The 22,907-nt window shown below is 40.0% G+C and overlaps 1 protein-coding gene across 1 annotated transcript in view; it reads right to left on the bottom strand.

The window, feature by feature from the left end:
* The window catches only part of arb2a (ARB2 cotranscriptional regulator A), a 239,966-nt gene extending 221,505 nt beyond the window's left edge, over window positions 1-18,461 (bottom strand). The window contains exons 1-4 of the mRNA XM_084728154.1: window positions 18,374-18,461; window positions 16,912-17,052; window positions 15,264-15,365; window positions 10,782-10,882 (exon numbers count right to left, since the gene is read on the bottom strand). Coding sequence (XP_084584280.1) covers window positions 10,782-10,882; window positions 15,264-15,365; window positions 16,912-17,017 — 309 coding nt within the window. The 5' untranslated portion in view covers window positions 17,018-17,052; window positions 18,374-18,461. The remainder of the gene's footprint in view (window positions 1-10,781; window positions 10,883-15,263; window positions 15,366-16,911; window positions 17,053-18,373) is intronic.
* Between the last annotated feature and the right edge of the window lie 4,446 nt (window positions 18,462-22,907).

Raw genomic sequence — 22,907 nt, 5'->3', positions numbered from 1 at the left:
CAGTTAAAAGAGGGTAGCCCTGTTGTAATGAAAATGCAAATCCCAGCCATGCCAGGCTGACGTGCTGAGTCAAACCGAGTCAAGCCAAGCCAGCCGATGTGTATGGAAAAGGGGTAACTGCTGCCTAGAAACAACGCACCCATTCTCCCCATTAGTAAGCACACAATGTCACCACTCCAATATGAAAGGCCACCCTGAAGACTTTGGATCGGTTCAGCTCAGTTAAGGAACCGCTGCTAACTGTAACTTAGCTGATGTTCAGTTAGACAGCAAGAAACTAAAGAAGACATTGACAGAGGAAGCTCAGAAGAGAAGATTCGCAAAATAAAAAGCTATAACACAAATGCCAAGCTGGCCTTCTTGCTTTTGAACTAGTAAATAATATTAGCTGGCTTGCTATGTCTTGCATTGTTGCATTTGCTTGATGTTTGTTGTTGATTTACTAGTTTTTGATTGTAGGAAATGTAATCACAACAAACGCACAAATACAGATGTCCATATGTACTACAGTGAATTACAGATTATAAGTGAAATTGGGGGCATCAAGTCACAAAAAAACCCATCTTGGTTTAAGTAACATATTTAGAGACATTTCTAACACTTTGTCACAGTGTCAGCCATGTGTTCAAATATACTCAAGACAGCAACAAATTCTGTATACACACTTACACAAGAAAGTCATGTATTGACACACACACCTCTTGTCTCTGTAGTCCAGAGCCCCCTCCAAAAGCCACTTAGCCATAGAAACCAGAGAGCAAGAAGAGGCATCAAAGCTGTTTATATAATGAAACTGAAAGAGCTGTCCCATGCCGTATCACTGACTGCACCCAGGAAAGCATGCCTTCTTCTCCAGAGAATAGAGGAGAGGAATAAAAAGGAAAAAAAAAAGAAGAAAATCCCCCCGAACAATGCAGCACAACAACAGCGGCAACAACAGCAAAGCATACTCAGAAAGAGAGAGAGACTGCGAAAATGAGAGGGAGCATGAGGCAATAGAAAGGTTGTTTATTTTAAGTCAGCCTCGTGTACCAACAGAAAGTGGTATTAAAATAGAGCCTATTGTTGTGAATTTGTGATCTGTCAGTCCGCGTGGGAAACAAAGAGAAAGAGAGGGAGAGAGACTGGTGTAATTCCCACGAGGTCTCTGTCATTCTTCTGTCAGAGGAGAGAGGGCTCTCCAGGGGAAGAGAAAGTTCTCAGACGCAGACTGACAGACAGACTGTTTACACTTAGCGTAGATATCCCTCTCTCACACTTCCTCAGCGGCCTCCCTGCACTACTCATCCTAATGGCATCGTAATGACCTCCTCAGGTGTTAACCGAGAAGCCGGCAAAGGTCTAATTCAAAGTAAAGTACTGTACGCCACCGTGGGTGCCGGCGGTAGCGACAGATGCCAGCGCTGTAACTACCAGCCCTCCTGCCTTTTCTCTAACACCCCCCCCCCCCCCACCCCCCGCTTCAACCCCCCCCAACCCCTGTCCAATTCCCTTCTCTTTCATCAACTCTAATCCACCTCACCCACTCCCTGCAACCATTTTTGTCTGACGGTGTCTGCTTCCTCCTCCGTGCTCTCAACAGAAGCTGCGGCAGCAGTGTTTAAGTGTTTTGGGAATGGAGACGTGATGGCAGTCAGCGAATCCGGGCAGACAGCTGTCATTTATAGTCCCTCTTTAGAGAAATCCCATTAGCTTCCCAACAAAATGGTCCACGACTGGTATGGGGCCTCCTGATGCTTTAAGTACAGTATGGAGGCCTGTCTCTGGGGTTCCCTCTTGACGCAACACTTCATGACTGCACCATTACATTGCTTTTTAAAGTAGACCTCCACAACTTAAAAATGTAATTCTACTTTTGTTGGTTAATGTTGATTATCTAAAGGGATAAAATTTCTGCTTGCTGTGGAAAAATGCATAAACACAACATCGAGTGGAGCACATGTACAAACCGTACTCTTGTTAAGTCAATTGTTTTTCTTGTTGCTTTTCATTAGTCTCTATTGGATGTTGGTGGTGTTTTCTGGTGTTTTCACTTTTTCTTCAGCTGATCTTTAAAGGTCCTAATGTATTCTGAAATGGCCTGGATACAGACAGTAGGGAGGACAAACAATGCAGTTCTGTTTGTGCTACCCTGGGTGTCTGCTTAGGCTGATGTGTTCACACGTGCAGTCAGCAGGCAGGGTCCATGTGTAGACTCCATGTGGGCTGCATCTGCACGAATACAAAGATGACCGTGCCATAAAGCGGCAAATGATGAAATTTGCAGCAATATGACTAAAGACAGGCATTATTTCCGCTTAATAGGTGCTACTGTAGGCAAGGGATGCCCCCTAATAGTCAACTAAACTGTTAGCCAATGAGAAGAATCTTAGTCGACCAGGTTTTCATTTATCTGTCTGTGAGGATTCGTTTTTGTTGGAAGTTATTTATTCCCATATTTTGAACAACAAGACTTGTGTGAGATTATAAATTATTATAGATTATAAAATGTTCAATCTCTTTGCTGGTTGTTCTGAAGCATTCAGAATCATTCCTGCTTTTGCTGTTAGCATGTAACAGGCAGCTCGCTTTGTGCTCCAAAAATATACATGTGAATCATTAAATTAATATCATAAATGACTAGTCAACCAATGGTTTGAACTAACAACTACTAGTCGACTGGGAAAATCTTTACCTGGGAGCAGCCCTACTTTAAGTTAATTCTTCAAGGCAATAGAGTTTGTCCAAGTACACAATCGTTAATCAGCCACTGACTTTCTGCAGGTCTTCCACAATGATCTGCAGTAAATCCCATTTGTTTTACGGCATATATTGTTTGTTCTAGTACTAGTATCCAAATGTATGCAGATGATATTGTAATTTATTCACATGGTTGAGGTATAACACAAGTGGCTAGCATAAACTCTTTAGAATATAATTTCATGTTATTTCATATAATTTCATATAACATATAACAAGCTTGTCATAACTAAAGAAAATACTTTTGCCATTCTCCTCAGTGTTTTGCTCAAGGGCACTTCATCAGTCCCTTAAACCTTGGCCAGCTGGTCACCGCTATGACAACACCCAGCATCCATAATGTGGAAACAGAGGGAGACAGGAAGAGAAAAAAAAAGATAACAGAGAGACAGCAGAGAGTGTAAGAAACAGGCAGAGAGGGAGAGAGATGAAGAGACAGAGAGAAAAGGAGAGAGAGAGAGAGACGGCTTTCTAATTCAGCCATCTGGCTAGCTTTACTTCATTATAATATTCTGACTGTGTGTGTGTGTGTGTGTGTGTGTGTGTGTGTGTGTGTGTGTGTGTGTGTGTGTGTGTGTGTGTGTGTTTACAAATTTGTGAGTGCCTTCCATTCCACAGATGCAGGCAGTGCAGAGAAGAATCCTCATTTATTAACAGCTTAATAGAGCTCCATCTGGGCCAGACCCTATGCTTGTCTTCTATCAGAGAGATTCATCACCGAATCACAGGAATTAGACTACAACTGACACCTACACAGGCTGAGGTGACCCTGCTGCACTGAGCAACACTGCGCAGATAGCGTGCACTGTATTACAGCTGTAATACAGACATTATGATAACAGTCAGAGCTAAGGATGGAGAATGTCACTACACCAGTAGTCTCCAGGGTTTCCAGTGTGTTTTAGTTTGAATACAATAAATTAGAACAAAAAAGAAAGCAAAATAGAATACATTAGACCAGTGCAACAATTTACAAAAGGGAGTTAATGGGAATATGAGAATAAGAGAATAAGTCAGCGCTTAAACTCTTCATAGAGTACATATAGAACATATAGGGATATTTCAGTCGCAGGCTTTTCATTTGTCCTACTTATCCAGAAACGGCCGTAGATGCCCTTTCTTATGCTATTGCCATACCTGCAGACTACACAGAGAGACATAAAAAAGGCATCGGTAAGCAGGTAGACTCCGGGTAACAAGGAGAAATAGCTATATCAACCAAATAACCAAGCCTTCCCTTGGAGGAATTTAGTTCAGCTAGTTAATTATCAGGTCTTCCTGGGGACATTCAAAGTTTTATGTTGTTTTTTTTCTTTTTAATGCAGTTAAAGACGTGTTATATGGAGTTACTATGTTTATGTATGCACTTCATCAAAATCACTCTGTCAGTTAAGCTTTTAGCAGATAACCCGGTCCTCTCCCTGCCTCTGATTTCTCTGACACTCTCTCTCTAATGGGCGCAGTGGCTTGCAAAATTTTATAAGCTACATTTTTCTTTTAAGGTAAGACAAGATATGATACAAGCGTTTTATTGATCCACAAAGGGGACATTCAGGCCTTTCAAGACAGAAATAAGTATAGACAACTACAGAAAGTAAAAAATAGAAGAAGTTAAGATAAAAATTAGATGATAGCAATTAAAGTAAGAATTACAAGGTATGAGTAGCATGCAGAAGAGAAATTACAAAAATAAGGCACAGTATAGTATAGAGAGCTGCTGCAAGAGATGCAGCTTATGTAATTCAATCTGAATTTCTATTAATTTAAGCCATTCCTGAATTTTTTTTATACCAATTTTATAGAATCCATTTTAAGAAAAAGAATATTACATTACACCCTATGGTAAAAATCTGTGGTTTAATTTTTCCTTTTTATACACTCAAAGCCATTTCATATCATAAAAACAATGTATCTGAACTTAAGTTGTCCCTTTCAGCCTTTTTATGTTTCAGCACCGTGGCATTTTTCCCTCTCAAAGCAGTTAAAAAACAAAAAATAAATCATAACTTCGAGATTTACTTCTAAGGTACTGAAATTTGGCATTAAATGACAAGGCATTTTTCTACACTCTATAGTACTGCAATTGGTCTGTGCCAAAACAGTATCAAAGTTCAGTATCCAGACCTAGCTGTCGTCTACCTTAATAGTTTTTCTCAGGTGTTGAAGTGCAGCCCAGGTGTCCAGTCACAAATTTGCTTTCCATTCATACAGTTTGTAGGCAAATAGTATTCAAACATAGTGGACAGGTGCAGCTTCTTGAAAATACCATCTTAAAATCTCTCTACATCATCCCAAAAATATGTGGAAAAGAAAAAAATTTGAATTATTTTTTTAAAGAGTGAAAAATTATTCACCGCTCTTGTGCCCAACACAAATTTTGTCTCTCTTTCTTTTGCTTGGAGGCCATCACACCAACATCCTCGTTCTCCCTCTTTCTATCCGTCCCTCCATTCAGACGAGGCTGAAGTGCAAATTGGACATCTGGTGCTGTGATGTGTCTGACAATACAGCCGCCACCCCCCAGCCCACTCACACACACGTACACAGACACACAAACGCGCACACACACACACTCACGCACACACAGAGTCCTCCACACAAAATTCAGGACCATGAGGATATAAAGACACTGAAAGGAAGACAGGCGGGAGGGAGAGATGGACAGAGGCAAGGCATCCTCCAATAACAAGGCAATTCAAAGTGCTTTACATAAAACATAAAGGCATTAAGGCAAGATATAAAAAAACACAAGACAATGTAAAAAAACAATATACAAAGACACATAAATAGGATTTAAAAGGATTAAAACAAAGTAAAATAAAAGATTAAATATAATAGATAAATAATAAAATAAAAATCACAGTGCAGTGCAAGACATGAATAAATAGTCCCAAATATAAATTTAAAAAATTCAGTGGCAAACAGATGAGTGCTGTTTTAAAAGAACTCAAAAGTTGGAGGAAACTTTTTTGGGAGTTTGTTCCTGATATGTGGCACATAAAAATTGAAAGCTACTTCTCTATGTTTAGGTTTGACTCTGGAGACAGTAAGCAGACCTGTATGTATTTTGGTCCTAAACCATTCAGTGCTTTGTAAACCACCAGCAGTGTGTCTTTGACACACACCAGGTGAGTGTAAAGATCTGAAAATTGGAGCGATGTGATCCACTCTCCTGGTCCTAGCAAAGACTATAACGAGGTCATGATAGGCTGATTTTGTAATTGACTTCATGTAGATTTAGGTCTGAGTCAATGACTAAACCAACTTAGCAACTGAGGCTCATCACTGGCATTAATAGTTCTTCCTTGGGTCCAAAGACAATTCAGTTTTATCTCTGATTAACTGGAGAAAATCTGGGCACATTCAGTCATCGATTTGTTGGATCCACTTACTCCTTGCTGGTAAGGGACATGAGTCACCTTGTGATTTTATTATATAAATTTGTGTGTCATCTGCATAACTGTGATTCATTTTTCCCCCACAATCAGCACCAAATGTTTCATTAGTACTTTATTTCCAGAACAGCTTGAGTGTAGACCATGTGCACTGAAAAGATGTCTACGTCCCCAGAACAGATTGTCCAAACTTAGCAGCAACCATTTCCACTTCTGCCTTGTGGAGATTTATTAATAGTTCAAATTGGTTTTCTTATATTGAGTTTTTATGACCAGATTATCTCAGAAGGTGGAAATCCCATTCATGAGTTCACTGGTCTTGTTTCAGTGAGTCTTGGAAGGTTGTGGCATTGTTCAGAGATATCCGTCCATTTAAATCTCGTCATGTTGAGTTCTGATATGATAATGCACTGGAAGCAGATATTTGCAGACTGTTGTGGAGTTCAGAAGACCTCTCCAACGCAAATATCCTTGTCTCAAGTGCATCAGCCTTCTGCAACAATGTATAATACAACTGTTTCAGTGGTCCACTAAGTTAAGCTTTGGGTTGTGTTAATATTGTGAGTAGCATAAAGCCTTTTTCTCACATGAGCTCCAGACAATGTCCGGACAATCAGACACTTAACAGGAAATTGTCCATGTCAGATGCATTTGCACCCACTGGAAATACACTGTTTGGCTTAGGCACAACATAAAGTAAAAACTGCGGTGCAGAAATTGCAGTGTTTTATTTTGTTAGTTCTATTCTTCTGGTTTTGTGCCAGTCGCATGACAGAAACATCATCAAAATGCCCACTCGCTTGCTGCGGACTTTATAACAGGGAGCTGGCAGGGTAAAGTCCAGCTGATTTAGAAATTTTCATTCTCACACAGAGCTTCTCCAGTTAATGTTTAGGTCAGTTCAGGGTTGCAGTGCAGGAACATAAGGCAATTAAAAGTAGAGGTAGTAGTAGTTGTCAGAAATTATCCTCCAAACGGTTTAGTTGTGATAGGTAACAAGTAGGAAAAAGTATGAAAAAAATAGCAAAAATAGCAGCTAGGAGAGCAAGTGAGAGGAGCATCTGCACTGTAGAAAAGAAGGAGGCAGCCATCAGACGTCCAGAGGTATGGAAGAAGGGAGGGAGAGAAAGGAATGTGAGTGAACATTAGGGGGCAATGATGATGTGGTTCTATTCATACTGCCAGGGGCAAACACATGCACCCACGTCCTTGTGCCATCTCGCACAGCTCTCAGACTGAAATGTGGCTAGTTCTCAGACTGTCTCAGGTGGTAGGTTGAGAAAGGTCATCCGGGCGTGTTGTGTTAGCCCATAACAGGCCTGCTTGCACAGAAACTTTTTTTTCTATATTTACCCTTATGACACCTGACAAACTCATCCTGCCTGATGCAGAAATGAAGGAGAGGGATAAAAGAAGGGACAGACGATAGACAAACGATCACATAGAGAGAGGAATTCAAGGTCAAATGTATCTCCATGTGTCACAGATAAAAGCATGCAGGCTCACTTCTGTGATATGCACTCTTAAACTCACACATACAAAGGCTGACTAAGCAGCATAACCCACTTTTACATCCAAATGCATACAATTCAGTAGTTGTGTCTATTTATAATGGAGCATATTTCTTAGCAGCAAAAACAATGCATTTGTACTTGCAAAGCTGTATGAGGTACAATATTCATTTTCTTGAATCATCTGTGGCCTAAAAACAACAGACAGATAATACTGCTTATTCAGGTAGTGCTCCTTTCTTTCTAAGCCAGTTAATCTCCTGCAGCACAATTCATACAGTATCTGTTCTCATTACACAAGCTCGTATCAACACTGATTGACACAGTTTCCTTTTTTCTTCTCTAAAGAAGATGCTTCTGTCAATTTTTTAATCACAGGATGAATAAAATTTGCATACATCCCGCTTGATGATTATTTGTTTCCTCCAAATGTTTGGCCCCCCTCGGATGCCTGAGTTCAGTTAGTTTAAATGTCTGTGTGTTCTTTCAGGGCCTCTGTTTGCGCGCTACCAAATGTTTGTTTCTACAGCCTTTTTAGATGCTGGTAGATACTGCCTGAGCAGGCAAAAGAAAAGAGGGGAAAAAAGCCTTCACAGAAGGCTGGCTCTCAAAGGAGCTACTGTATACCTGCATTAGAAATAATAAAAAACACCCAGGTAATCCCACAAACGGGTCTATCACTTTGCTTTGAACTTCAAAGAATGCACACAATTAAAAGCAACATAGCAGGGGATGCAAATAAAAAAAACAGATTACAAAAGAACATTTGTCTCATTATCTTAATGCATATTGCATGTGGTGGTACTGTGGGAGTGAATTAGAGGTGAACTTTAGGGTGGTGTATGTTAGGATATATGGCGGTGCAGTCGAACGACCACAGAACTTCACAAGGAACTTCACAAAAATGTGTGTCGGCAGGATTTTAAAGCCGTGCATATTTCATTGTATTAAATCTTTTAAATGAAAGTCCAAAAGTAGCTTTAATATCTATGCTTCTCCTCCGTATACTCCATATATATGCTGTAACAAACAACAATAAAGGCCATCAGTTCATTGGCAGTTATGTGCATCAGTAACTGTAAAGTGTCTAATGTGTGTCAGCATGTTCTTGTTGCACAGTCACAGAAAAACTGCCAAGACAGTTGTTGATACTCTTCTGCACATGCTGTGTCAGGCTGCAGTCTTAATCAGAACACTGTAGACAGGCCTCCTGTAGTGTTTGCATCACAGGCAGGTTGTTTTATTTACATTGTGCCTTCTTAATGTTGCCTCAGTAGGTTTGGCTGAGGGCTTCTTTATCTGGTGATGAGGTTGGGGGTCCCAGTAACAGGCTGAGTGTCAGACATGCTCAGGTTCTCAGGTTTCACATCTGATTCAGGCTCACAAGTCACTGTCTAGACCAGATTTCACATTCTGAAATTTGACTGGGTTTATGTGATGAATACTAAAGGGTGAAGTGAAAACACTGCAGACGAAGTTGTCAATCTGGCAGTAAATGTACAGTGTAGTTTACAGTTTGTCAGTGAACAAAGGCTGCAGCTTCTCAAGACTAAAGCTCCCATGTGTTTTTTCCAAACTGCAGCATCACTATGACGATCAACTCTGCCTGTGTTGAGGGGTGCACAATCTCAGGGCTCAATGATAAGGATTGCCCACTTACCTGGGGCAAGTACAATGCCATGTCTGGCTAATAATGCTAGCCACTCACTCATCCAGCCATTTAAAAAAAATAAATTATTAAACTATTTTGAAAACCAATTAATGGGTAAAGTAATTTTTCAAGCAAAAAAAAGCATAACATGCTTTTTTCAACCTCTCAAATATGGAGATTAGTTGCTTCTTTCTGTTTTACACCATATTAAACAGATTATCTTTAAGTTTCAAACTGAGAAATGAGACATTTAAAGACATCAACTTGAACTTTGATTTGACATTTTATAGAAGTTGGACCCCTAGATTAAAAATGACAATTAAATTTAGTCTTAGTTGTTATTGATAACCACTAATAAATAAAACTGTTTGTACAGGGACAAGTTCCTTTGGGCAAGTTGATTTCTGACACACTTGCCCGACTGGGTGAGTAAAGGAAAATATTGACACTGAAGCTTGTATCATCAGTGGGAAACGAAGTAGAAGTACCAAATTGAGTCGAGCTGAGCCATATCATGCAGTGGAAAACTGGCAGATGGTGGTGAAAGCCATTGCGCTCATCTGCCGATGTGAAACATGACCTTTAAAACTCTTGTAAACTCTAATTTGACAGAGGCCTGGACGACAAGCCACACCTCTGTTAAAGCAATTCTGTGACCCTGGCAGTCAAGGTGTCAAAAAGCAGGTTACAGTGCAGCTCATCCAGTTTGTAATGGAGGAATGTGCAAGAGCCTACTGAATTAACAAGCTGCTATAATGAATAAAACATGCACGCAATCCAAAATTTTTAGACATATAGATGTAGAAATAAAAAGAAGGAATTAAATGAGAATCAATATTAACTTTGACAACTTGATTTTTCTTATAACTACAGTGGGTGGCTTGATGTTGGACTGTAAAACAGATAATTAAAATTAAGTTTATCTGTATGGGGAGTGCCCCATTTTTTCTCAGACAGGGCTGGTTCAATGTTGGTGAAAAAGGCCTATAGATGTGAATATTAGTGGTGTAAATCACAACTTTTATCACGATACAACCACATTCAGTTACATTTATATTAGCTCACAAAAAACTAAATTATGATCTATCAGTTTTATGACTGACATGTCATGTGATTTCCAGAATTAATGTGCATTTCAAAGATGATGATATATATCGATATTTTCACATTGCTTCGATGATATTGGATTGAACAGTGAATTGATATATCGATCCGGATTGATATATCATTACACCCCTAGAGAAAGTTTAAAATATCTGCCTTACACCAGTAGAATAAATCATGTCGTAGGTTCCATGTGTGAAAAGGGCTAAACTTCCATGTCTGCTTGCTATCAATGAACTATTATTATACTATTGCAACATCTTGTAACATCTTGTTAGAAAAACTGCCCAGGACACAGAATCTTAACAGACACAGCAGCTGAAACCAACAATGCTGAACATTGCTGGCGTGAATTAAGCTTAAAAAAACCGTGTGTGTTACCTCTCCAAGAGCTTCATAGCGCTTCTGGTTCCAGCGGTGGAGATCCTCTCTGGCGTTGAAGACAAAGGGCTCTCCCGTTTTTATATGTCTAAGCTGGCCATCTGTGGGAGAATGATAGAATTAAAGAAGGGAAAAACACATCTGTAATGATTGTGGATACCTGTATTGGTGCGTGCAAGTAAAGAGGGTAGATGCTTCTGACCGGACATGTAAAAGTACCTCTATTTGTCTATTTCAAATTGAGCAAACTAATTGCTTATTTTCATTTTTTTTCTTTCTTTTCCTCTGTTGGTCCTTTCACTTCCTTAACCACCCTCCCTCAGCCACCCCCATCTGGCAGGTACAAGGCCTGTGGATGCAGCAGCGTTCGTCCAGTCACGACTCCAACGGCCTTCTGGGTAGTCTGGCAGGCCAGAGCTGGACAGCTGGTATGGCAAAAATTCTCTTTCCCTCTCTCCCTCTTTTCATCCGTCTAAAAGCCTCTCCCGTTCCTCTTTAACTGTGTCAATCTCTCTCTCCTTCTCCTTCCTGGCTCAGTCTGGCGACAGGCCACAGGTCTGTCCCTGCCTTTTCCACCTGAAATCTCCAGGAGCAAAGACTGAAGGAGGTGTGGGAAAGGTTCTCAGTGTGTTTTTATGCGTGTGTGTGTGTAAGCAGAAAGGTGGCCTGGCACGCATTAGCCACGACAACAACTGCTCCTTGCAGTTCCTTTGAGGATGCTGTCTGGGCATCAGCCAATCACCCTAACCAGCACAGATACACACACCCAAACCCACACACACACACATCAGCAGCTCCAGCCAGGAGGACCAGGTGTGGTCATACAGTAAGTGTCACTTGGCTTAAAAGGGGAGTTTTTTTTAAAGCTGGGTTTCAAATTGCAGGAGACAAAGTATTTATTACAGGTGAAATGTGCGTCAAAATATTAGTGCAAATTAAATATTTTGATGCTGGAGAGATGTTATGACCTACACATGATATTCTAGCGACAGAGAAAACATCTTTGTTTGGTAGAGATCCTCCAAAAAATCCCACCATAATTATTTTCAATAGAATTAAAGGTTCATGCACACCTTGAGTTTCTTGTAGACATATGTGTAGGAGGAAAATTCACAGGCAAGAGAAGAGAGAACTCCCACACACGGTCCTTGATTTACAATAAACTTTATTAAAGATATTTTTATTTATACTTTATATGCTACTACTTTATTAAAGCTACACTGTTTTGGTCCTTAGACCTTCATTGGGCCAGTAAAAGCTTTTGCATGATGAAGGTCTCAGCATCAAAACATAACTTGATGAAACTTAATAAAATATGTGTTTCAATGAAAATGAGAATAATGATCAGTACTGTCAAGATATGAGTTTTTTTAATTTCAATACAATACCTTAAAAAATACAGATATTAAGTAACATTTTCACTTCCACTGGGAAAAATTGACTCAACATTGAGGACATAAAATTTTAGATTTTTATCCAATAATAATTGCTGAGAATATAAAGTTACCATCAATTTGACTTTAATTCAACAAGTCAAGAGTAAATCTTTACATCGACTCAGTGAATTGGTAAACTGTGAGAATATAATTAACACAAGAATACAAGACATTGAAATAGCTACAACACTTGTACTACTGCTGCTTCTCCAAACTGGGGGTGTGCCGACCGCCATCTACTGCAGGTAATACAGCTACTAATAAGGACCTCATACAAGTCCTATATTCCTATAAAGTAAGTGTGTTTCTATTAAAAAAAAAAGTCACACCACCACTGCAACACACAAGAATTGACTGAGAAGAAACAAAAGGTTTTTGGGACAATTGTTAAGTGATTTATTATAATTTGGAGGAAGCACAGGAGTTTTTAAGACATCCAGGTTTAATCTGATATAAAACAGTCATAAGACAGCAAAATGCTGCTTCAGAAACTATGCTACTTTTTTCTTAATAAACAATTGCCCTCATGTGGCTGTGGAACCTCTACGTTTATACCTTAGCAATGAGCCCATCGATCCTGCGATTGACACTACAACACAATAAAACACTAAACAGTGTTAAATTTAATTTTGACCTTTATGACTGCAGAATTCGTAAGAGCTAAACCACTGAAAAGTACACATACTTAACCCAAATAGCCAGGGGGCTCTCATACTTTCTCAATTATTGCACAACGTGAGGAAACCCATCTAAGAAATAAATAAATATAATATCTATGCAAGATAAAAGAATGCATAAGCACTTTTTTTCATCTTCTTCTAAATTGCTACCACTTTCACCCCTATCAATGTGATAAATCTTACATTGCTAACACACTGCGTATTACAGCTCTTGCTTTCATGGTGTAGTTGTTAGACAACATGTAAACCTGAATCTGGGTTTGTCATCATGTTGCATTAAAAAGCAGACTTGTGCCTGAGAGGTAGAGCAGGAGACGAGTGAGAAGTTAGGATAAAGCAGTGTGCACAAAAAGTACCTTGAAGAAAATCAATTATGCATTCATGGAGGGGTGAGGATCTAAACACTACTGCCTAAGAGAAGGAAGAGAGGAGCTATAATGAAATCCTACTGTAGGAAAGGGGGGTGTGCGTGTGTCTGTGTGCAGGAGGGAAGGAGAGAAGATGTGTGTGTGTGTGAGAGTGTGAGCTAGGGGGGTGATCAGCTCCATTGCCTCCCCCAACACATCCTCTCAGAGGAATAACGTTTTCTCAACTTTTCTCCTCTTTTCTGTCATAATTAGCATTCTGTTCTCAATTTGGCCGCTTAATTAGGTGTACATAACCTTGGATTTCCAGTAATGGAAAACTGGAGGGCTAGCAAGATGAAGCCATCATCTTCAGTGATTAAGATACCTGCAAACTATTGTACACAGCCTCGTCTGTATTCACATCATTACATGGTCAAATTAACATTTTTGTTCCACCTGTCTCGGGCAAAGGTAGCCTGGGTGTAGCTATAGAAATGCCCGCGAGCCAGAGCAACTGTGAAATGCTATCCTTCAAAAACAGGCCTGAGTGGAAATTGACAAGACATACAGATGGGTATGGGTGTGGATATAAATATATATATATATATATGTGCGAGAGTGCGTGTGGGTGGGATTTTGAGCGGGGCAGGGGCAGAAATAAAGAGATACAGAGGGAGAGGAGATGAAGAGCCTCTGAATGTGTTCCTGCCTCCATGGGAGACTGAGCTGGGACTTGAGGGTGGGGTAGAAGAGGGGGGGTGGGGGGTGGCGAGTGTTGGCACGGCGGCGGGTGGGGGGTAAGTCTCCGTGTCTCTGTTCTTAGGCACAGCGAGGTTATGCAAATGCTCCGTCAGGCGGAGGGCAAGGCTGAGTAGGTTACTGACGGGCCGTAGAGTACACAACATGTCCCCCACTCAGCCAGCCAGACAGCCAGCAGAGACACTGACAGAGAACAGAGGGGGTGAGACAGAGGGAGAGGGGGGAGACAGAGGGAGAGAGAGGCTACAGGGGAATAGTGTGAGAGTCAAAAGCACCACCACCTTTCCAACTCTTCCTCCTTCTCTCCACCTGGTTTGATTAAAGCGAGCCAAGAGAATCCTAAAGAGACTTTTATATCACCTGGACCTGCCCCACTCTGGGTCCAGCTCTGCTCCTTCCTGTCACTAATAACTGACGCGCGCGCACACACACACACACACCCCTACAGTACACATTTAACCTCAAAACGTCCCAGGCGACAGCAAAGACATTTTTAGGTCATTTAAGCTGGGGTAGGCAGTTTATTTTTGGCGTCATTGGACAATAACCTTTAAGCATAATGTAATTCAAGCGGTCTGAGAGAATCTAGATTTCTGCTCCTCCTCTCGGCTCTATTTTCAGGCTTTAGAAAATCTAGCCCGTAACAAGAGACTTTGCCCAATCACTGGACGGTAAGAAAATTTATTGCTGCGTCACATTCCCAAAATGTCAGTATTTTACAATGTGGGAGTGAGACTCAACAGTCAACCATCTTTAAAGCAACAAGAAAAATATACCAGGGCGCCCAGTAAACTCCACGTGAATGTGAGGTGCTGCTAAAGTGAAACTTGTCTTTTTTAACCTTGATATACCCAAAAATGCTTTAACTGTATCCTTGGCTTGTTGCAAGTGTGCCAAAAGTAAGCCTCCTTTGTCTATGGACATATTCTACCTGTGACAACAGGTTGTTAGTAGACACTGCTTTCATTTTAAGGGGTCACAAGTTAAAATTATAGTGAGCCACTACTGCAGATGATAGGCTATGCATCGAGAACACACACACACACACTTATTGTGTTTATTTCAGTTTATATGTGGACCTCATGCAGTTTTGACAATCCACTACCAAGATTTAACTTTCTATTCACCTTAGCTGAAGTACTATGCTTAAACTGTCAGTAGTATTGTTCTATTCACTTAGAGTTCATGGGATTTGGTGTTTTTTGTTGAAGCAGAAGGCATGGTGTGCTTTATCCTTTGAAGACTAAAATATGTACTTACATTCATTGAAGGCGTATTCAAACTCCTCCAGCGTTTTGGGGAAAGAAAAGGGAGGTTCATCTTTCTTCATCAGTTCATCCAAGTCTATTCTCGACAGCAAATCTGAGGAGATAGATAAAACAGAAGATCAAAGGTGAGCAAAAATGAGTGACAAAAGTCGTAGCTGCTTCTCTGTAAAGAAGTCAAGATTTCTTGTCATTTATCTCAATCACATAATAACCTGAAAATATCCAGCAATATAATGTCTCCTCATTTTGTTAAGGAACAAAGCAACAGCAACTGATCCGCAAAAGTCTTCGAACTTACTTAAACTAAAAGCTATTCATTCTCCTCAAGTGGCACAGTAGTTGGAAAAAAGGATATTCACATCAAATAATAAGCAAACCAAAATGTCTATTCACATTTTTCTGCAAATTCTATCACTGAAATAGATATTTATTTTATTTTTTTTAAATGGTCTTCTGAGGTTAGACATTATGTTCCTACTCTTTGGAATTCTTTACAACATTAACTAAGGTCTACTACAACAGTGTCCTCCTCAAAAAGCAGACTAAATCATCTTTTTGCTCAAGTTTTTGTTAAGTTTAAAGTGTCCGGTTATGTAAAACTCATTTTAGAATCAGTATTATTGTTGAAATGATTTAATAATAAGAAGAATAATAAGAATAATACCTTCATATCTCATTCTCCTTTTTTTGCAGTACCTTCTTATCTTTTATGTTTTGTTATGCATTTCATACCTTTTTATCCTTTCTTTTTCTTCACACATTGGTGTCTATGCCTGGCATACGAAATGTGCTTCATAAATTAACTCGACCTCTTGACTTGAACTGACTAAAATGGTGGATGAATATGCTTGATTCAAGGTTAAGTGGGACAGTCTGTGTTCTATCTCATTGGCTCGCAGGAGTTCACTCAAGTTCACAGGACCAAAACTGTAAAAAATTATTCAAGACTGACTTGTGCACAGTATTTTTGTATATGATTTAACCTTACAGAAATTAGACCTGTAGGAAGTGTTTCTGGAACACTTTTCCTCCAGGGAAAAGTCAGATGGATATCATCTCATCAATAATACAGGACTACAGTCCACATGATGTGTCAAAGCAGCAGGTATTTGTAGGAGAGTCTATTTAAACGTTCAAGATGATGCAGGTGACGGCTTTGAAATAAAAAGACAGCAAGCTAAATGGCAAAATAAAGTAAAATGAAAAATAGCTAGCAACATGTTCAAATTATATGTTAGGAGGTATACCAGCATCATGGTGTGCCTTCATATGATAACTGACTGTTATCCTATTGCATAGTGTTTAATTCTGCCTTATTAGTGTTATTAAAAATATACATATTTCAAGTTTATATCATGGATTTTGTCTGTCAGGAAATAATATTTTGTGAAATTATAATAAGTCAAAAATCTTCTGTTTTTATTCTATTTAAAGGTCATTGTGCATTACCATATACCATGATACTGTGAAACTGAAACTTTTCACACAGTGAAAATCACATACCGTGTGCAACACTAGTTTGTTGTAAACATAATTTAATTTCACATCTTTTGAAGACATTTTCTCATTTTTTGTCTTTTGTTTTAAGAGTACTGGCTCACTTTTTTTTTTTAATTTTCAGAGAATCATTTCATATTTACCTTTGAGTGCAGTAGTTTTCTCTCTGTCCTCCTGGCCAGCTATCTGGGCCATAGTGATCCACAGTATGTACAGGGCTGGTGTGACAGCACAGAGATGAGAGAGCATGGGTCCTCCACGTCCACAGTTCACTGAGATGCATCCTGTTACAATTGACAATGCAAAAACTGAGAAGAAGAAATAATCATAGCTGGAACACAAAGGCCTGCTGTGACACATGGTACACTAACAGAGGGACAGGCAGCAAATTGATATTATATCAATATTGTGATATGAGACCGGGTATTGTTGTAGATTTTGGCTACTGTTAGTGTTGTCTTTTGCTGGTGGTTTTGAAGGCCGCACTACTTTTCTTATCTTACCAGAGTGATCAAGCTATTATTTGCTTTTACCCTCTTCGTTATTGTATCCACATTACTGATGATTATTCATCAAAAATCTCATGATGATATATGATTTTGTCCATATCATCCAGCCCTAAAGCATCATAGTCAAGGTTAGGGTCATCATATGTTTCTTTGAGATTCCCCACTGTGCAATTTTACAGTATATTTAATATGAAGATATTTACAAGCCATATCGCCACACCCTATCTCCAACTATTCTGATAACTGATGATTCCTTTTGAGCCAATTTTTTAATTGTCTGATTTCAGCTTCTTAAATGTGAACATCAGTTTAGGCTATGGTCAACACTTTTCACCATTCTCTAACACTCTATGAACCAAACAACTAATCGCTTAATCGAGAAAAAAAGTTGAATCAATAACAGAAACAATCCTTAGTTGCTGCCTCTCACATACGTGTACATGTCATGAAATGAAACCCTTCTTTATTTATCAGACACTATAAAGATAACTGTCTCCTACAGCTCGCTGCACCTGTAAGATGGCAGTGAGCCAAAACATTATACCGCCCTGTTTACACTTTAGACTTTATCCTCCCCTACAGTATCATACACTCCTGTGCAGGCTACAAGCTTATAGCTCACTAAATACAACGGAGCAGTGATCATTCACACTGCAATAACACACTGCATGAACAGCAAACTACAACTATTTGTCAACATTATTGCTATGAAACCTGTAACTGTGAGTACGGCTGCAGCTGCCGTGTGTTCGCTCAACTTTACGCACGTGAAACAAACTAAATTAATTATGCAAACAGAGCAAAGTTATTCTGGCTTTAAAACCAGGCTGCAGGCGGTTAAAAACATTCATTAACACACGGTTACCAGCTACCTCAGACTGCTCTGTCATTCTCCCAGCAACACTGAACATCTGTTTAATGTTTCGTACTCTTAAGAAGCAGCTCCCTGAATGTGAGCAGGAGCCACGGCGAGCAGACACAGGAGGACACTCGTGCTTTTATTTCACACTCGTTTCAACCAAACGAAAGCCGGAGTTTCGGAGAGGAACAGCTGTTTACAGGAGATGCATGCATGCTTTTTGTTCGACTCACGCACCATCAGTATATGCGACTGTCCAGTTGCTGCTGCTTCCTTGTAATTTCTAAAACAGGAAGGACTCTGAGTAGCGCTGAGCGTGCAGAGCGTGAAGCTTCCGGGTTACCGGGGCAACGGACTGGAAGGGAGATTTAAAGACACAGTAGCACCGCAGCTGCTCCGGTTATTACAGATGTGAGTTGACAGCGCGTGGCGCTGGAATTTAAAATCCACCTCTGCCGGCTTACCCCGGGGGCACAGGGGTATCCTGCCCCTTGGCAGCAGCACATCAGGATACACTTATCAGCTGTGCACAAGTGCATTGATTAATTCACCAGCCGAGCAGTAGTAAACCGGAAGGAAGTCAGCTCTCATCACCTTTAAGAGGCAGGTAGGCCAAGATCACAAGCCATGGGAGCATGATGGCAGATTTACCAGGAGGGAACAAAATGAAAGATTTTTAAGGCAAGGAGACGGATCTCCTGGTTAAGTTAAAGTGCGAGAGCACGCAATATATTACAAGACAGCAGGGCGCCTCCAAAGCAGCTTCCTGTGGAAATTGTTTATTTTTTGTCAAAAGTAATACAATACATGAACCATAAAAGTCATGCAGATATGTAAGTGGTTATGTTATGCTTCACGCTGAAGCACTGTGAAATTATGTTGTTTTTTATAATTCATTCTTATCATCATCATTACCATGTGGCTCCACTGACTGAGGAGTCGGGGAGAGAGACGGTGCAGAGATGAAGCTCAGATTGGCTGGACACCCACCTGAGCCGGATTGAGGCACATCTACATGGCTGTTGCCCCTTCTCCTCCTCCTCCTCCCATCCTCACTCCTCAATCCCACTTACACTGTGAGTGGAGGAAACCGAATCAGAAAGTTTGATAACCCCATGTGCAAATTTACACGCAGGGTTACAGCCAGTATCGGGCTCTGACAGAAGCACACATACCTTTTCCTCCCCGGGTCTCAAGGTTATATATAATGTCTTGTTCATTTTTCATGTTATAGATCATAATTGTTTAATCACTGTTTTTCTGGATCCTGGTAAACACAGATACAAACACTCCAGCTGCTCCAGCTGTCATGCTGACAATCTGACAGCTGTGATCCCGTCCCGTGCGCACTTTGCAGGTCTATTGAGATTTATTAGGCTTTAAAATAATAATTCCTTATTCATTGTTAATGAGAATGATTTTAGTCACACACTCACATGCATGCTGTTTAACATAAATTGAAGGTATTTTGTGATTGTGGAGACGTGTGCACACACATCAGGCAAGCACGAGACACACACACACACCCTTTAACTTAAATGTTTACATTTTATTACAAGTTATTACATCGTCTGAATATCCTTGTATCTAACACTTTTATATAATTTGTGCTTTTTACAACTGAAACATTTTAACAAGTGAGCAAGACATGCCTCTCCACATGAGAGGCTATACAATATAACAGTAAATATAAAAGTAAAAAGTAAATAAAAAGGGATGGATGCCTTCTGCGTTAACCAACCAGGTAACCATATTTTGCAGAACTTAACCTCCTGTCTTTTAATAAGAATTTTATTTTCTCTAAATCTAAGTGTGGCATCACTTCTCTCATGTAATTTGCATACGCAGGGGCCTGCTGCCAGTTAAGGAGTGTTAATTTACATGCCAGCACATTGCTCTCTGAATCTTATCCCCACATTAGAATCTCTAACACCAAAAAGCAGACATCAAATCAACCTTTCTATCCAATACCTTAGGCAAAGTATGAAAAATATTTCCCCAGTAGTACAACAAACTAGGACTGACTTAAACCACATGCCACGCTGTGTTCACCTGCATCATGTACCTGCAAATGTACTTTATGACATGTACTTTTTGATTCACATAAATAGCCTTATCTGGATGCCCTACTTGTGGACGGCCTCTAGAAGTTGAAGCTGTTTCTCAGGGGAGCTGAGCTACCCTGTTTCCTCAAGCATAACACTGGCAACGCTGTGAAGGGAGACCCAAATGAGAAACAGTGGTGGCATATTGTGGCATTTATGTCTACAAAGTTTGACAAGATGAAGGAGGCGCTTCTCGCTCACTCAGTGCAGCAGAGGTGTGGACTTGAGAACCGACTTGGACTTTAAGTCAGGTTTTATTTCTTCAAACTTAACTTGACAAACAAAAAAGTACTTAATTCCTTCCTCAAATCAAAAATCTTGGTTAGCTCACGGCAGAACAGGCCAATGTACAAACAGACCTACCTGAAGGTAGGTATACACACATATACACACATATACACACATATACGTATATATGTATGCAATTTTTTATTGTTGACAAGTAAATCTCAAGTCAAGTCCTTAACAAGTCATAATTTGCGAACAGAGCCTTGACCTCCATTTGTTGTGCAACTTCAAATGTCAAACAAAGATGGAAGTTGTAGCATCTCTGTCTGTAATTTTCAGCCTGCAAACGTGACTTGACCCATGTTCAAGTCATGTGACTCTAGTCGACACTTCTGCTTTTTTAGTTTGTTTGTGTTATGGTGTATACCAGGGTTTCTTGTGACTCAGTATGTATTACCATAAGTTTGGAAAAGTAGTATCATCCTTCAAGTGTTTGATATAGTCCATTAATAGTTGATTTGCTGGTGTATTTTGGATTGTTAGAACATTTGGTGGCAAATCCATAATCAGAATGAGAATGAGCTTTTACTGGCCAAGTACCTTGTATGTATACACCCACAAGGAAAGGTATTTGATTACTGTCAGTGTACTTACAGATATAGACAGGTCTATTAAGTACACGAGAATGTGTAAAAAATACATGTACATATACAAGTTGCAAATATTACAAATAGAGCAAAGGAAATAAAAAATATGACTCGTTTAAACTTGAAAGATAAAAAATAAGGATTTGGGACTTGGCATGAAAATGAAGTGTAACCAGGTTGTTTTGCCAGAGGGACGGTTTTCCTGTAATGCTACCGCGTTGGCTCACTACTGTACATGCTGACACAAAGCTCGTTGTATTCGATGGATGAACATACAAATAAAACCAACATGTTTCTGCTGTGAGAGTTTGCTGTGGATAATGCACTAATATACTGAGTGTAATCAATTGAAATGGAAATCAGAGGAGTCAAAATGCTGTGACTGTTTATCCTGCATAAATATGTCATGATGAGCTCGGGGATTCTAAAATGTTTATGTAGGTTTGATAATCCCTGAATGAATGCTGGATAATAGAATATTCAGTTTATTCTTTGTGATGAATCATTCTTTGTAATGATTTGTTGTGTCAGCTGTCTGACAAACCTATCACCCAATGGAAATACAAACGCATAACCCTACAGGTATTTACTGCAGGAAGGAGAGAGAAAGAGATCAAATAAATATCTACAACAGTGGGTCTCAACCTTTTCCGGTCACAACCTCCCAAAATAATCAGGTCCCAACCCCCTGTCTTCTGAGAAACGCATTATAAAATCTACTCTGTCAAAACAATACCAATCTAAAAAACCATCTCTAAATAAGGAAAATGTCTTAATAAAGTCCTGTACCCCAGGGCCATGTAGCTGCTTAACAAACTAAACTCTGGGCTGTAGTCTTCAAGGATATGGATGCTACAGCCACGGTATTCTAGTTTCACTCTTCTTCATGCTTCACTAACCAGGAGACCCTTAATCTGGTAACGGTGAAGGTGCAGCTGGACTAGGTACGGTCTCTCCCTGGCCAACAGGCTAGGATGTGCTCTGTCAGTCTCTGGAGAAGACGGGAGCATGTTCTTTCCTAAGACCTCGGGAGGTAATTCTGAGAAGAATCCTGTGCGATGTCCATTTTCAATGGACTCTGGGAAACCAGCGCAGATGTTTTGCTGCCTGCTGTGTCCTTCTAGGTCACCATTAGCTTGGACGTATCCTCACGTAGGTTGGAACTGAGAGATTCTGGATGTTGCAGACACTGGTTGAAGTTGTTGGAAATGCATGACTGACTGACCGTGGTCCTCCACCATTGGCAAATTTGGTCTAGCTTTGGTCATAGCCTCTGCTGTTAAGCTAACATTAGCAGGTGGGTCGTCTTTTACCAGATTTTTCTGTCCTGGATGCCCTACTGTAATATTTAACTGTCTTAGAGATGCTTTGTTGGCACTAGCGTAAGAAACTTTGGCTCAAAAGTGCAGACATTTTGAAACGATAGCAGGAGCTTTTTGTGATTTTCTTGTCCTACTCCAAATGGCAAGTCCACTGTAAAATCAATTCTAAGGCAAATTACATTAGTGGTAAGAGCGATGTAATGTAAAAACCATTCCTTGTCATGCCCATGGTGCTGGACTGAAGAGTTTAAGTTTGCTATTTTATGTTTGAAATGGCAAAAGTTACTTTTTGTCTGTGCATGGAGAACACAGAACATAGAACATGGTGGTTTATGTTGGAAAATGTCAGTAGTGAGGTGGCTGTTACATTTCTTGAGGCGGGATGTATTTTTGTCTTATGTTTGATTGTTTGAACCTCATGGTAAATATCTTTAAAGTTGATGATGTCACTGCTTGCTGCCTCTCATTT

Source organism: Lutjanus erythropterus, chromosome 10 (genome assembly GCF_056507025.1).
Source record: "Lutjanus erythropterus isolate fLutEry1 chromosome 10, fLutEry1.hap2, whole genome shotgun sequence".
Classification (NCBI taxonomy): domain Eukaryota; kingdom Metazoa; phylum Chordata; class Actinopteri; order Lutjaniformes; family Lutjanidae; genus Lutjanus; species Lutjanus erythropterus.
The sequence above is the reverse complement of the archived record's forward strand: the minus strand, read 5'-3'. Positions and strand labels throughout refer to the sequence as shown.